This window comes from Alosa pseudoharengus, unplaced genomic scaffold (genome assembly GCF_046254945.1).
Source record: "Alosa pseudoharengus isolate Yale_2024_CS ecotype anadromous, Long Island Sound unplaced genomic scaffold, YU_APseudo_1.1 YU_APseudo_1.1_scf_2, whole genome shotgun sequence".
NCBI lineage: Eukaryota > Metazoa > Chordata > Actinopteri > Clupeiformes > Clupeidae > Alosa > Alosa pseudoharengus.
The window spans coordinates 21,204,551-21,219,743 of record NW_027468663.1 but is presented as its reverse complement, the minus strand read 5'-3'; the positions used below and the strand labels follow the sequence as shown (position 1 = coordinate 21,219,743).

Here is a 15,193-nt window from a genome sequence, read left to right as displayed (position 1 = left end):
AGGAAGACCTTGCACATTTCAAAAATAATTCTGCACATATTTAAATAGTATTTCTACATAGAGGAAGAGTCCAGGTGCTACAATGGCCTGTCTGCAGTCCAGATTTGTCAAATTAGATGCATAATGGAATGAAAAACCTGACTAAGAATACCCCATACTGTTGAACAGCTGAAATCCTGTATTGGGGAGTAATGGGTCAACATTTCATTCTCAAAACTCTAGCAAATGGTCTCCTCAGTTCCTAAACATTTACAGGATTTTGTTAAATGAAGAGGTGAAGCAGCACAGTGGTAAACATGCTCCCATCCCAACTTTTTTTTAAACATGTTGCTGGCATCAAATTCAAAATTAACAGATATTTTCCATGAAATTGTCCAAATTTTCATTTTCAACATTGATATGTTATCTCTGTCCTTCTTGCTACTATATGGGTTTACGAGACTTGTATATTATCACATTCTGTTTTTTATTTGCATTTTACACAATGTCCCAACTTTTTCTGTTTTGGGGTTGTATAATTATTGTCTTTTTAAATCAATATCTTGTTAATGCCCCAGGGTGGCTGGGCTTTGTGAATGGACAGGTTGGTAGAGCACGGGGAGCAGGGCAGGCCTTACATCACTGTGGAGCGCCAAGAGACATTAAGCAGCATCGAACCTACTGCCCTCAACTCTTGAGATGCCCTTAAACTGACCTACATGATATTACATCATTATTACATTATTATCATTACCACTGTAATGATGTGTTACATTTATATCTCATTTATATTCTACATCAAATAAATACATTTGCATACAGATTAAACTGTCTTCAAGCGTGGGTGTATGTGTGTGTGTGCTTCTATGAAAGCATAAAATAGAACTAAACTGAGTAGTAGTTACTTCTTTCGATTTAATTTGGTTATGAAGCTCTAAGTGCTGCTTGCCAAATTCAGGCAATAATAATAATAAAGACCAAAACCCTACATATTAGTAGTAGCAATAATAAAGACCAAAACCCTACATATTAGTAGTAGCAATAATAAAGACCAAAACCCTACATATTAGTAGTCAATATGGTGGGCAAGAGATGAATAAGAGAAAATACATTTAAAACTTTCTATGTCACAAGTCTTGCGCCTGTCTGTAATTTAGGAAGTCGGTTTAAATCCTAGGAGACAGATGATGTGTGTTGTTGTGCAGTAAACTGTGTTGTGTGAAATGATTGCCATTGCGTAGGCCGTGTGTTGCATTTCTGGATGCCCATCCTTCCATCTGTTTTTGCAGTGCACCACCATGTGCAGTAACAACAGTGGGGTCTGTGCTCATCGTAAAAAGGGTCTCATTGCCAGCCGTTCTGAATTGCATGCAAATTGCAAATTAAACATGTGAATTACAAATATACATATTATTATTATTTTGCACAATGTTGATCCAAGAAAAACGGTTCATTCTTGACTGTACGCAACTGCATGATGAAATAACAATGAAAAAAAAAATTGAGTTTTATTCCGGTAATTGATCACCTCCAAACAGAAATGACACTATGTATGACATGACTACAGTTGCGTTGTGCAATGGACTGATAAGCAGCTTAGCCTGCAGGTGATTTGTACAGGGGATTGTGCAGTACACTGGAAACAAAGCAGAGCATTGTTTCAGCATAAGCATGAACTGGTACCTACAGTACTGTTTTTGACGGAGTGCAGTCACTATGCTTGAGTATGCCCTCTGACTACCATATCAATAAGCCTGGCGTTGTGGGCAAGCTGCAAGACTGCTCTCTCCTTTCTCTACATATGGTGTCACAAAGGTGATCCTGCTAGCATCGGAGGCATGCCCAAAATATGAGGGACCACAGGATAGACTGACCCCAGTGTGAGGGACCCCAGAGATGGGTGAAGCACTAATGTGTAGGCCCCCTTGGGATGGGTGAAGCACTAATGTGTAGGCCCCCTTGGGATGGGTGAAGTACGGCTGGTAGATGATGCGTGAGGGATTCCATGAAATGCATGAGCATGCTTCCCTGAGGGGAGGCCAGTGAAATGGAGTGCCGTCACTACGGTTGAGTATTACTGGATCTGCTCCCTGCTATTTCAATTCCATGATCTAGCCCTACATCCCCAATCGCCCACTGTGGTCCTCTGATGAGCGCCTGTTGTTTTGACCAGCCATAAATGCTAGGAAGTCAAATTCAAGACTTTTTCCCTCAGTAGCTCCTCAAAGTGCATAAAAAGAAGAGTAAGAAGTATTTATGAGCATAAGTCTAAAGAAAAACGATGTAAACAAGGAATGAAAATTCAACCTTTTTATTATGTGAATACATACAGAAAAGACAAATGATATACATAAAATGTTTAATACTTAAAATGTAAACATATAATACACAAGAAATATTGACCAAAGTGGGTCACTTGATTTTCATACAAACCCTAGGAAAAAAGAATCCTGTCTGAGAATGAACACATGGCAACAAAGACTGACATTAAAGTGCTTCAAAAATTGGACCAATGACACTCACTATCTCTTGATCTCTCTCTGTCTCTCCCCACACAGTGAATGGTGAACCTCACGAATGATTTGATGCCGTCGTTTATCTGCTGTAGTGCATGAATTTGGACACATTTCAGTGGATCTGTGGAACTCAACAGTTGGTGGCACTTTACTTAATTTTGGTCACTTCGGGGCACATTCACTGTGGTCTGTGGCGCCAAAGGGAAATCAGCAGGCGTAACTAGTAACATGGTTCAGTTGGAAAAGCAGTCACAGAGCATGAGCAAAACTCACATCAAACAAAACCATCGTCGTCTGCTCCACCAGGACCATGTCTTACAGTACTGCACGATAGAGAAGCACAACTTACACCAATTACAATAGTATAGGAGATGTCACACCAATACCATGTTTGATCACCTTGAGAGGATGCCAACATAAATCTCCTTGCTCACCATGTTTAATGATTTTGGCACTAAACTTTTACTGTTAGATTTACAACACTGACACAGCCTTATATCTCCTGTCTGTCTTTTATCAATTTGTTCCTTTTTTAATTCTTCTAAGATGAGAATCAAATCAAGAAATTCTGACAAAGTCAGAAGAGCATCAAAGGTTACAGGCATTTGAGACTCAAGAAAAAATATTGCAATTGCTATGACCCCTTCTCTCTTGTTAAAACAGAACATTGCACATGCTTTGTTGCACATATAATGGCAAATATGTGGCCAACAGAAGGCATGCAATATAGTCCAAAAAACTCCATCTAGCCAATCAAGCATGAGCAGACCTCCCTTCTCATGTGTCGCAACCGACAGAAACATTACTTAAAATGATTGTAAAAAAATGTGTGCTTTAAATAGCCTACTATCTAAATGAGCACCATATGTCCAGCAACAGATTGGCTAGCTTAGTCAACACAGGGTGCAATGTCTTTTGTTTTCTCTACATCAAAATCCAGTAAAGGTTTGCTCTTCCAATGCCCTCGCTCATGAGTGTTAGATCCTCATTCTACTTTTTCTGGTACTGCACGTGACATCAACTGACAACAATATTGAGACATTCATGTTACAATTTGTTACTTAAAAATATTGTAAAATATTATCAATAGTCTGCTGCTGGGATTGTTACTGTATTTTGTTTTTGAAAGTCAGTAACTTGGTACAAAGATGAGACTTAACCCTGAATCACATGTTGGTTGTTGGCAGTGGCGGATTGAAACTATAAACATCACCAAAACCAATGATCATTTGAGCCAAAGCGCGCCTCCATGATCAGAACCTTACTGGCGAAGTGCTGGCCCAAGTGACTTCAAGTCTGACCCTTGTGGTTCCAGTCCAGCGAGGGGCACCAGGCTCTTCCTCGCTCCACAATATAGTGGGCTTATCTTCATTCTCTTCGCTTGCATTGATTTGCATTGAGTTGTGTTTCAGCACTGTGCCTCAGTTCAGTTCAGTCTGCACACGTGACTGAAAATCAATGAAATAAAATGACAAAAACTGAAAGCAAAAAGGTAGAAATAGAAAAAAACATGACACTTGAGTGCCTGGCAGGAGGGAGAGTCGTAGGTCCATCACACAAAGCTCTCCTTGGCTTTCTCGTCCTCCAGGAAGGCGCTGAGCTGGGAGAGGTCAACCACTGCATCCTTCTTGGAAATGTCTTTTGAGTGGTCCTCATCGCTTTGGTCCTTGGCAAAGTTCACAAATACCTAAAGAGCAAACGCATGGTTTGTTGTCAGTACAGGAGACTAAGAAATGTAAACACTCCATTTATCGATGGAAGCAGCCTTGTATCTCTACATTGCGACAGAAATATTTGCTCAGCTTAAAATACTTGACGTTCTTCAAACACAGAATGTGTTTTGAAAGAGAGTTACAATTCAGAGAATTCCAGGTCTATGAACTATGAAATGTTCCAAGAATGGAAAAAAATAAATAAACAGAAATGAGGCCATGATCGGGTCAGGCGGAGACTCTTACTTGGTCTAGTGTTGTCTGCGAGACGGAGTAGTCCTCGATGCGCAGCGCCGCCTTGTGGTTGGAGAGCAGGCTGAAGATGCGTGCAAGGGAGGTGAGTGAGGAGGACAGCTGGTACTGCAGCATGTTCCTGTGCTTCTCCTTCAGAGTGCTGCCCGGCAGCTCGCGCTCAATGAACTCCATCACCGTGCCCAGGTCAGGGTTAGGACCCGCCACCCTCAGGATGATGGTGTACCCATCTCCAAACCTACACGCACACAACACACGCACACAGCCACAGTGAGGATAAGGTCTACTTTCATCTCTGACAGCTTACATGTTTGGTTATGGGCTGCTACCCAGAGATGTGTGATCTCATTCTATTTTCAGCACTTTAATACGGGGTCTTGCTTCTTACCTGTTTTTTAAGTGCTGCACACTTCCTAAGCACCGGAATCTTCCATTGACCATAATGGCCATGCGTGTGCAAAGGGCTTCACACTCCTCCATACTGAAACAAACAAAAGAAAGAGAGACATTTCAGAGACTCCATCCAGCCTGCATTTTCTGGTAAAAACCACATACAGGATCTCTCCTCCCTCTTCACTGCATATCATAACTCACAAGACATGGAAAGCATGCATGATATGACTGAGAAACTTTGGTGGCCGCTGTCTGCTGACCATCTATGCAACTATTGTCTTTCGCTTTCTCTCTCTTTCTCAGTGCATGCAGTTTATGCATTTTCCTGAAGACACTGATCACATACAAGTCAGCCAGTCTGAGTCGGCGTGGCTTACCTGTGGGAGGTGAGCACCACGGAGCGTCCCTCTTTAATGATGCTGAGGATGCAGTTCCAGAGAGCTCGCCGGGCCTTGGGGTCCATACCAGTCGTGGGTTCGTCCTGTCACATAGAGCACAGCCAGGTTAACCGTGGCCCACAGGTTGAGCAAGAAGAACAGGCAGAACACGGCGAAGAGAGGGAATAGAGTCACTGCTCCACCAAGGGCCATGGCTGAACGTCCGACACACAACAGCTACAAGCACTGCTCTCCAGCTCCCACGCCCCCTGCACTGAGCTTTATGTGCTTCAGTATGACCCAGATACCCAGCAATCAATGCTTTTGGTGTTTGGAGCAAAAGTGGCCCCATCCAAACAAAAAAACAAGCTCTATAATAGCTTTTCCTTCTTGGGGAATGTTGTGATTTGAGGCGATTAGCAGTTACATCATGGTCAGCCTCGAGGAGATCAACAAAGCATGTTTTTTTCAAGCTAGTAGAAGTACAGATCTATTGGAGTTCACCTGGCCCAGTAGAGTATTTATTTAACAGATACTACAATAAAAACTGCCTGGCCAAAAAAAGGTCACCCCCTGGAATTAACTAAGCAAATAAGTAATAGCCTATTTGGGTTGCTGCAGTTGGTCAGGTCAGGTTGTGCCCAAAGAATCAGGTCAGCTGAATACCTGAATATACTGAATGACCAGGTTTTCATCAGTGGACCTTTTCTTCCCTGATAGCACGGGCATATTCCAAAGTGACAATGCCAGGATTCATCGGGCTCAAATTGTGAAAGAGTGGTTCAAGGAGACATCATTTTCACACATGGACTGGCCACCACAGAGTCAAGACCTTAAGTGGTCCGAATCTCCCGTCATCAATACAAGATCTTGGCGAAAAAATAATGCAACGCTGGACGGAAATAAATGTTGTGACATTGCAGAAGCTTGTGGCAACGATGCCATAGCGAATGTGTGCCGTAATCAAAGCTAAAGGAGGTCCAACAAAATACTAGAGCATGTGACCTTTTTTCTTTTGGCCAGGCAGTTTACTATGATAGCAGATGCTATGCTGTAGCATGAGGGAGCTCACCAGGAACACCACGGGCGGACCTCCGATCAGAGCCATGGCGGTGGAGAGTTTGCGCATGTTCCCTCCACTGTAGCTTCCTGCCGCTTTATCCATGTACTTCACCAGGCCCAGTTTACGGATCCCCCAATCTGCCACCTGCAAATCCCAAGAGAGAGCAAGAGGGAGAGATGGTTGGGGGTTAGAGAGAGATAACATGCACTCAACAACACACAACCTTGTATTCACAGACACAGAGATAGATAGAGTGATACTTTATTTATCGTGAGGGATATTTAGGCATATAAAATACAAAATGGTAAAAAAAAACGACAGAAACTACTATAGAAATTTGTAATCACTATATAAATCAAATACTAAAAAGAAAACAGTCTTATAGCCAGTAAAAGAAAGTCTTAGAAGGGGTTGATTTGGTGTGGCAGGGGCAGAGTGAAGAGACTGGAAGTCTTTGAGCATCTAGGAAGAGACCAAAAACACTCACCTCGCACACTTCCTTCTCAGGTACTCCTCGCAGAATGGCATAAAATTCCAGGTGTTCTCTGCCAGTCAGCAGGTCATTAATGGCATCAAACTGAGGGCAGTAGCCCATATTCTGATGCACCTCATCCATCTCTGTGAGCACACTAAAATGAAAACACACACACATACACACAAATGATGTTAGCACTGCATATTGGTCCCACGCCAGCAAGGCTACTAAGAGAATAATGTCATTTGCACTGGATGTTAAAAGTGCTCTAAGTCATGCTATGTGGTTTCTACGCTTTTTTTTGTCACATACAAAAATGGTAACAAAAACAGCCTGGACCATGAAACATAACAAACTGTTCCAGCCAATCACCAACGAGATGCACGTTCATGTGCACGGTAGGGAGAGGCGAGCTAGCTCTCTGTTTTGTTTGAAACGTCAACAGAAGTGACGTTACCCAACCGTTCTTAGAGAACCTTTAAAATAAAACAGGATTGATCTTTGTACTCACCTTTTACCAGCAAGATAGGCTTCCCCACTGGTGACCACTGAGTCTCCGGTCAGCATCTTGAAGGTACTCGTCTTCCCAGCTCCATTCACACCCAGCAGGCCGAAGCACTTCAAGAGTTAACAAAAACACAATGTCAGAATGTCACACGTGTGTGTGTGTGTGTGTTTGTGTGTGTGTGTATGTATGACCTGTGAGTAAGCTGTGAGTGTCGGTGGTACTGCCTTACCTCTCCTGGAGGGATGCCCACACAGAGGCGGTCAACTGCTGGCTTCTGCTTGCTCTTGTAAACCTGTAGACACCCAACATTCATCATGTTAATTCAATGTCATGGTCACTGCAGATTCCACACATGTCTGACTTGGTCTCTCCTCTCTAATCGTCTGGCTCACCTTGGTGAGCTGCTTGAGCTCCAGGATGTCGGGCTGGCCTGCTCCGGTCAGGATCCTCTGCCTCTCTCTGGCCACGTCCTCGTCCTCCTCCCCAATGGGCTTCTGGTGAGTTTTGATGGGCCTTGAGAGGTCAAGCACATGGAGCATTGTGAAATAATAGTTTGGTGACTGCTGAGATCATGAGCAGGAACGCACAGTATGTGTTGTTGTTTCTCGCTCTGTGTATGTTTGTTTGTTTGTTTGTTTGTTTGTTTGTTTGTTTGTTTACCTGGCCTTGATGCAGAAGCGGTACTGGATGAGCACGGTGATGGTGAAGAAGACCACCCCCTCCACGGCCATGGCAAACAGGTTCTTGCCCACCATGTCCCAAGCCAGCGGCGAGCGGAACCGGTTCTCTCCTGACAACACAAAGTGGCCACGTCAACCTCAGTGCCGTGTGACCAGCACCTCAGCAACCAGCAACCAGCAGCTATTTCCCCACTTCCCCTGTGCCCTTTAATCCTTCATGCTTGACCAAGAGCGTAACGTTAGCTTAGCATAGACGTGCATGCAACGGCATCATTGCATGAGACCACATGTGAAGAGAGCAATAAACTGGTACAGTGCCATACTGAGTATGGGTCTTGGCCAGGAAAGTTTAAAAAATTTAGGATTTAATGGGGATTTGTCAAGAGACGCATTGTACCGCATAAATCCAACAATTAGTAATGGCTCCTCACCAAATCTTTCCAGTGCGTCTGCCATAGCTTGGTTCTTCACCATGTCGATGAGGCCACGACCAAGACAAAAGTGAGGGAAGATGAGGAACACATTCTTCAGGATGTCATTGATGCCACCAATCTCCTGTAAAACCAACAAAAACATCATGCATTCAGCAAGTCCTCATCTCATGGTCTTAGTTTAGAAAAGCTGTGGAGTTGCTCTGGATTATGAAATACAGACACAGCCAGGCCTGGACTCTTTCACATACTGCAGATATGTAGTACAGTTGAGCTGGCTGAGAACACTTCACTTACATTGCTGCCAAATAGCTCCAGGACAAAGGTGGAGACGCTCCCATTGATCCCAATAAGGATGTTAACACTAGTGAGGACCACGTAGGCTGTGCTGGGGATCTTGAAGAAAAATGAGGCTGGATACATCAAGGGTGTGATGGACCACCTACACTCCCACGAACACACACAGGCACAGGTATGATTACAAAAAACAATGTTACAACTTAAGCAATAGGGAGAAGTACTTCCCCAACCTTACATAAGTTCTTGAGAAGTATTACCCTAATGCTTTATTACGCAATATTATATGGTATGCCACCACAGTTATGTAAACCTCGTGAGACTCTCTTAGAAACATATGATTAACACTACATCTGCAGGGCTCAGTGACAGGAGTCTCACCCATAGAGAAGCAGCAGCAGGGCCAGCACAGGCAGGTTGGTGGAGGAGACATACGCCTCTTGTTGGAAGCACACAAAGATGATGATGACGAGGGTTGCAGGGACAATGTAGTTGCACTAAAAAAGAAACATAAAGTTATCCAACTTGAACCCTTTTAAAGCTTCTCACAAACGGCCGCACCATTAGCAATAGATTAGTGGAGGTTAAATGGATTTCTGCTCTGCTGTTAAGAGCTACAGTCCTGTGAAGGTGCAAAAACAACTTACCATATCCCAGACATAGTTGGCCAGCCAGTAGAGGAATGGCTGCACACCACTGATGAACTGCATGTGTTTGGCCTTGCTGACACGCTCTTGAATGAGGAAGACCACAAAACTGGCCGGGACAAAGGACATGGCGAAGATCACACAGATAGACACCAGCACGTCCACTGAGGTGGTCATCCTGTGGGGGCAAAAAAGGTAGGATTAAAAGGATTTAGGGTTTTTATGCAGGTCTTAGAGGTCTTGCCGCAATTTTGACTTCCAGAGAGCCAGCATGCCAGTGGTAATGCAGACTTACAGTGCCACCTGTGAGAGCTGCTCCTTAGTGAGGTTGAGTGGATGGTTGAAGGCATTGATGCCATATTTGCCACGGTCATCTCCCTTCAGGCTGGACCTCAGAATGGCATTGTTCATCACATTCAAAAACGACCCAATGCTGTGCCAGCCTTTGTTGTTAAACCAAATCTATAATAACAAATACATTATAGAAGACAGATATTCAACATGTATAAGGATTAGCAAACATAAACTAATATGGCACCTTATGTAGCACCTCATTTTCAATATATTGCGGGATGGTTGCTAACACTGATATGAGAAAAGTATGTTGTCCACAGTAGGAAGGAGACAGTGTTTGATTTGGGGCCCTAAAGTTTCCCACGAGAGGAACAGAAACTACCACACGTGCTCAGCTCAAGACCCTATTTCCGCTCTCTACAACAACAGGAAGCTAAAACTGCCCTTGTCAGGACAAAATGTTCTACTTTAGCACATTTACACCTGACTGCAGGGTTTCAGCCAGCACTCGCAAATTAAACATTTAAAAGGATCTCCGGATAGTTTGACAGCTTAACGTTATTGGGTTAGTGATACCATTTGCGCAACTTCTCCCCAGCAATTATGAGAATGCATCAGCAAACTATAGACCTTCGAGTTTTCATTGTCTTATTAAGATCAACATTCCTGAATACCCTGGATTTTCAGCTAATGTGTTCCAAGAACATCTCTCTCATGATTCTTTTGTCTTACACTCACCCATTTTTGTTTAGAAAGTTGTTAATATGCCCCATTACTAATACTTACACAAGCTTACAGTAGCATTTGCCTAATGATGTAAAAAGTGAACTTTGTAGGGGCTGGAATAATGCCATCACAATGTGCCAATAATACCTCCTTACGCAACAGAACACAGAAGATCTTAACCCAGTTCTATTGTGCCATCTTGTTCATCTAATGAACAAATAATTGGATGGCACACAAATATGTGTCTTCTTTCCCTTAATTGACACAGCAGTGCACTAAGCTCTGGGGGCTGTGGATGTGTACCTACCTTGACATTGTTCTTTGTGTCCAAGCCTTTGATGAAGCCGGAGAGGCTACCAAGGAAGCGATCAGATGCAGTTCCCTGAGGAGACAGAGGAAACATGTTCATAGCAACCAGTAGAGATTATTTTAAAACATAAGACAGCGTCCCTGTACCTCCTTAACCCACACATGTCAACGGCATAAGGCTAAGAGACACAGTATCTTGAGAGAGGAATGGTCCTCACCCTTCCCAGGTTGAAGCGTCTCTTGAGGTGAGAGATAGCATCATGGACCTCATCGGGAGGAGGCAGGGCCTGAGAACTCCTGGCACCCAGAGAGAATCCTCCATACCTGGGAGTGAAATACAGACCGTTTATGTTATAAGATCAGAAATGTCAAGGTCAGAGTAAGTATTTTTTTTAGCGATGTGTAAACATCAAGGGTGAGTTCTTTTTACCTGAATTCATTCACCCAAAGTTTATTCTTCAGGCTTTTTCCAATGATCTGAGCGTAGGTTTTCACGAGGTAGTCTGAGATGTTTCTTCCAGTCAGATTTTGCAGAGTGTCTGCGTCGCTGACTTTAATCTAAATACAGAGCAAATTGAAAGAGAAACCCTGTGAGAACTCAAACAAAACTCTGTGCTTGCCCTCTTCACACCCTTGGCTCTCAGCAGAAACTACCAGCTACCTGTGGGGGTGGGAGACCTCCCGCTCCAGGGGGACATTCCGGAAGCATCTTCTTGCGGCCCTCACAGCTACACTCGCACAAGGGCGATGGGTTTTCCATGGTCCAGTTCCCATTTAAGAACATGTCGCTCACGGTGACAGGAACCTCCGGGACAACCCAGTCCTCATCAGGCATTCCACACAAGGCCCCCGAAGAAGAAGGGTCTCCTTCAGGGCAATGCAGTCCAAGTCCGTAGCGGTCAGTCAGGGCACCCAGGAGCTTGTTGGTGTGTGCGTCTTCAGGGGCGTCATTGCTGTAACGGTAGAGGAAATCATCAGCCTTCAGCATATTCAGTAAAGTTAAATAAAGAAACCACTAAAGTTGGAAACACAAGGAAAAATGTTGGTTGCTTGTTGTGTGTTTACCTGACAAAGCTGAACTGTTCTTCATACATGCTCGGCTCTAGCTGCAGGCTGGGGTACTTTCCAAATGGTGGGACAATGAGGCTGAAGACCAGGGCGATGCAGACAAACACAGCAGGCAACACAATCTGAAAATGAAGTGTCAACACAAGATGTGATTCATCAAATGGTAAATATACTGTACCTTGGCAGTACTGATCAGAGCCCTGAAACCAACTTGACGAATCACTGTTATTAAACTATGATTTTAGATTGTATGAATCAGAATAGAGGAACTCACCTGAGCAAAGAATCCTTTTCTGGAGCGCTGAGCATACAGGAACCTTTTCCACAGCAAGGCCACAAACTGTTGCCTCTTCAGGCTCCAACCCTTGACCTGGTATGAGCCTTTACCATCTGCGCCACCCAGCCAGTCTGTCTCACGTGATTCTGAGGGAAACCAAACCATTGGGAATTCAGCAAGACACTCATTTTGAAAATAACTCTTGCATCATGGGGAAAATGTAGCAACTGAAGTTGAAAATGATGCCAAAATACAGATGGTATTACTGGCTAGTAATTGAGCATTGTTGTAAAGCATGAGTGATGGCAGTGAGGTCGGAGACTAGGAGAGGATTGTCCACCGATGAGGAAGTGGTGGGTAATAAAACTACCTGGATCACCTTCTGAGTCATTGAAGTCAAATTCATCTTCAGTGAAAGGCCTTAGGCAGCTCTGGTGGTCCCCAAAGGCATGCCTGCGGTTTCTGCGTGTTGGAATGGTACCATCTGATAAAGAGAGTGAGCAACTTAGAAACAAACAAACCAATCTTTTATGTAGGAGCTAATCTGACTAGGGCAGATTCTGCTTACCTGAAAGGTCAGCATCAACTCCACTGTCCTCGGCCACTTTCAGGAAAATCTGATGAATTACAGCACCACGTTAGAGTTAGCCTACACGCACATTTTAGCATGTTTCAACTGGCAGAGCAGAGTGCTAACAACACTAGACATTCCCTCAATACCCATGGAGTAAAAAACGTGATAGAAATGTACTGCATATTTGGACATTGCAGCATAATTATGTTTAGGTAGGAGGATTTAGGCAGAAAGACTGAAAGGTAATCACTGAAGCACCAGGCAACAGTGGCACCCATGACTGTTTGTGTGTGTGTGTTTTTTTTACTCCCTCCTGTCCTCTCACCTCTTCCAGGGTGGTGTCAGAGATGCCATAGCTGGAAATGCCCAGGTCAGTCAAGCGGTCATCAATCTCATGGAAGAGCTCCACGAACGCCCCTGCCTTAGCGGACTCATAGGGCAGGACATACGTGAGCTCGTGGCCTAGATCCTCCACCAGCCGAGCAGACGGGACATGCTTGAAGATCACGTTTGAGATCAGAGAGACATCTGGACCGTGAGGAAGGACAAGAGAGGTCAGGGATTTGACCAAGAAACAAAGGAGAGATATAGACAGATTAAAGGATATTTATAGAAGGGTTGTGAACTGCGGTCGCAGGAATATGGAAACAGTATGATACTTATAAAGAAAGCAGATGAGAGGCAAGGGTGTTCAGTGCTTACCGATGGTTGTAGTTTCACTTTCATGGTCACTGCCTAAACCAGCATCAGAGCTGCTTTCTGAGACACTATCCTCCTATTAAAACATAGATCAATCAAAATTAGAACATGAAGAAATAAAAACAAATACAAACATCATCAATAACCACACTGTGGCTTATTATACTGGCAGTCGCAGGCAATTCAATTCTGTGATTGAATATTGATTTAAGTGAAGGACATGCAAAATTACTTAAATAACCTTTAAATTGTTGTACTTGAGTACAGCTTTCTCCCTGGTGCATTAACTGTGGACAAAAAAGGTGGATGTTCTACCTTCTTGGAGTAGGAGACGGTGCTGCTGGAGTTCCTGCAGGAGCTGAGTATGGGCTCAAAGTCCCTTTTGACCAGGGTCAGGTAGTAGCCCGTCCCCAGCTGGGTCTTCAGGAAGAGGGAGGAGCCCACACAGCACAGCTTGCCGTGGGAGATGATGGCAATACGGTCGCCCAAGATATCGGCCTCGTCCATGTGATGGGTGGACAGGATGATGGTGCGGCCTGTGGAAACACATGAGATGACACTGACCACTTTTGATATTTGCTATTCGTATCATGCCAAAATGTTTTGTTTACTATGGTTCCTTCATATTTGTTTACAAACATGTTCAAGAAGGTTACCTTGACGGTACTTGAGCAGAAGGTCCCAGATGCCTCTACGGGCATAAGGGTCAACTCCAGCAGTGGGTTCATCCAAAATCACCACTTTAGATCCTCCTACAAAGGCCAGTGCCACAGATAGCTTCCTCTGCATCCCTCCTACAAGAGCAAAAAACACCTTGTCAGTGTTTGAACATACATATCAGGCCTGTCCCATACTGGACTTCAGGAGAAGTGGGAACTCACCAGAGAGCTGGTTGGTGCGGGACTTCCGTTTGTGCGGCAGGCCGACGTCCGCAATGATCTGCTCCATTTCTGACTTGACCTTCTCCTCAGAAAGCCCCTTCAGACTAGCATAGAACCAAATGTGCTCCTCTACAGTCAGCCTGGGGAGGGCCAGAGCAAAACAAAAATACTCAGTGTTTCATCTGTTGTCTTCAGTGACAGATTTGGGGTTACGGTTCACCATAGCAACAAGTTAGCAGGGCATTGGTGCGCTTACATGCTGAATAAGACGTTGTGCTGTGGACAGACACCAAGGTTCTGACGAATGGTGCTCAGCTCAGTTTGAATGTCTCTGCCCAGGATGTAGGCGGTGCCTGATGTCGGGGGGAACAGGCCTGTCAGGATGGACCTGGAGAAAACCACAGCACAAATTCACCAACATGTTGTGACAATCTTTTTCTAGGACAATGTCAAGTTATGTTATTTGACAATGTTTGCTAAGCTTCACTTACATAGTAGTGGTCTTTCCAGCTCCGTTGTGGCCCAAAAATGATGTGATCTGGCCTTCGTAGAATCCCAGAGTTAAGTCATCCACTGCCAGCTTCTTGCCATGACTGTACACCTTTACCAGATTCTCAATATAGACACCACGCTCAAGGTGGGCCGGCTCCTCCTCCATACACACAGCTGCAGATCAACATTAGGCGTATTATTAGACTGTCAAATACCTATTTTCATGTGCTTATTGTAACAGATGACCAAATGAATACACATATTAACCATTCATATATATAGTGTAGGTCAGTGGTCCCCAAACGTTTTCTTCCGAGGGCCAGCTCACTATGCCTGGCTCTAAGAGAGGGCCAGAGACTCGGAGTATATCAGTAACCATAAATAGCTTAGTGCTGTGAACAGCAGTCTACCTTAGTTGAATATTCCATTACATTTAATCATAGGCTACTGCAATTTAATACCATTGTTAAAATATATTTTATTAAAAATGTGTGAACTCTGAACTCTGTGTATTTGCATACACAGCTCAAGTTGTGAATATCC

General features: G+C 44.0%; 1 protein-coding gene across 3 annotated transcripts in view; it reads right to left on the bottom strand.

Annotated features, from left to right (window-relative positions):
• Positions 1-2,274: 2,274 nt before the first annotated feature.
• Positions 2,275-15,193, bottom strand: part of abca1a (ATP-binding cassette, sub-family A (ABC1), member 1A) — a 30,613-nt gene continuing 17,694 nt past the window's right edge. For 2 of the 3 annotated variants that reach the window (XM_076294154.1, XM_076294153.1), the window contains exons 19-48: positions 14,650-14,824; positions 14,415-14,546; positions 14,159-14,298; positions 13,934-14,071; positions 13,593-13,813; positions 13,281-13,353; positions 12,904-13,106; positions 12,573-12,621; positions 12,375-12,488; positions 12,002-12,150; positions 11,725-11,849; positions 11,321-11,612; positions 11,090-11,217; positions 10,878-10,983; positions 10,658-10,732; positions 9,626-9,792; positions 9,331-9,508; positions 9,065-9,180; positions 8,684-8,828; positions 8,387-8,510; positions 7,936-8,065; positions 7,668-7,788; positions 7,505-7,567; positions 7,279-7,385; positions 6,780-6,921; positions 6,302-6,436; positions 5,230-5,333; positions 4,848-4,940; positions 4,454-4,697; positions 2,275-4,182 (exon numbers count right to left, since the gene is read on the bottom strand). In XM_076294154.1, coding sequence (XP_076150269.1) covers positions 4,048-4,182; positions 4,454-4,697; positions 4,848-4,940; positions 5,230-5,333; positions 6,302-6,436; positions 6,780-6,921; positions 7,279-7,385; positions 7,505-7,567; positions 7,668-7,788; positions 7,936-8,065; positions 8,387-8,510; positions 8,684-8,828; positions 9,065-9,180; positions 9,331-9,508; positions 9,626-9,792; positions 10,658-10,732; positions 10,878-10,983; positions 11,090-11,217; positions 11,321-11,612; positions 11,725-11,849; positions 12,002-12,150; positions 12,375-12,488; positions 12,573-12,621; positions 12,904-13,106; positions 13,281-13,353; positions 13,593-13,813; positions 13,934-14,071; positions 14,159-14,298; positions 14,415-14,546; positions 14,650-14,824 — 4,124 coding nt within the window. In that variant the 3' untranslated portion in view covers positions 2,275-4,047. The remainder of the gene's footprint in view (positions 4,183-4,453; positions 4,698-4,847; positions 4,941-5,229; positions 5,334-6,301; positions 6,437-6,779; positions 6,922-7,278; positions 7,386-7,504; positions 7,568-7,667; positions 7,789-7,935; positions 8,066-8,386; positions 8,511-8,683; positions 8,829-9,064; positions 9,181-9,330; positions 9,509-9,625; positions 9,793-10,657; positions 10,733-10,877; positions 10,984-11,089; positions 11,218-11,320; positions 11,613-11,724; positions 11,850-12,001; positions 12,151-12,374; positions 12,489-12,572; positions 12,622-12,903; positions 13,107-13,280; positions 13,354-13,592; positions 13,814-13,933; positions 14,072-14,158; positions 14,299-14,414; positions 14,547-14,649; positions 14,825-15,193) is intronic. The other variant, XM_076294155.1, reaches the window with a different exon arrangement.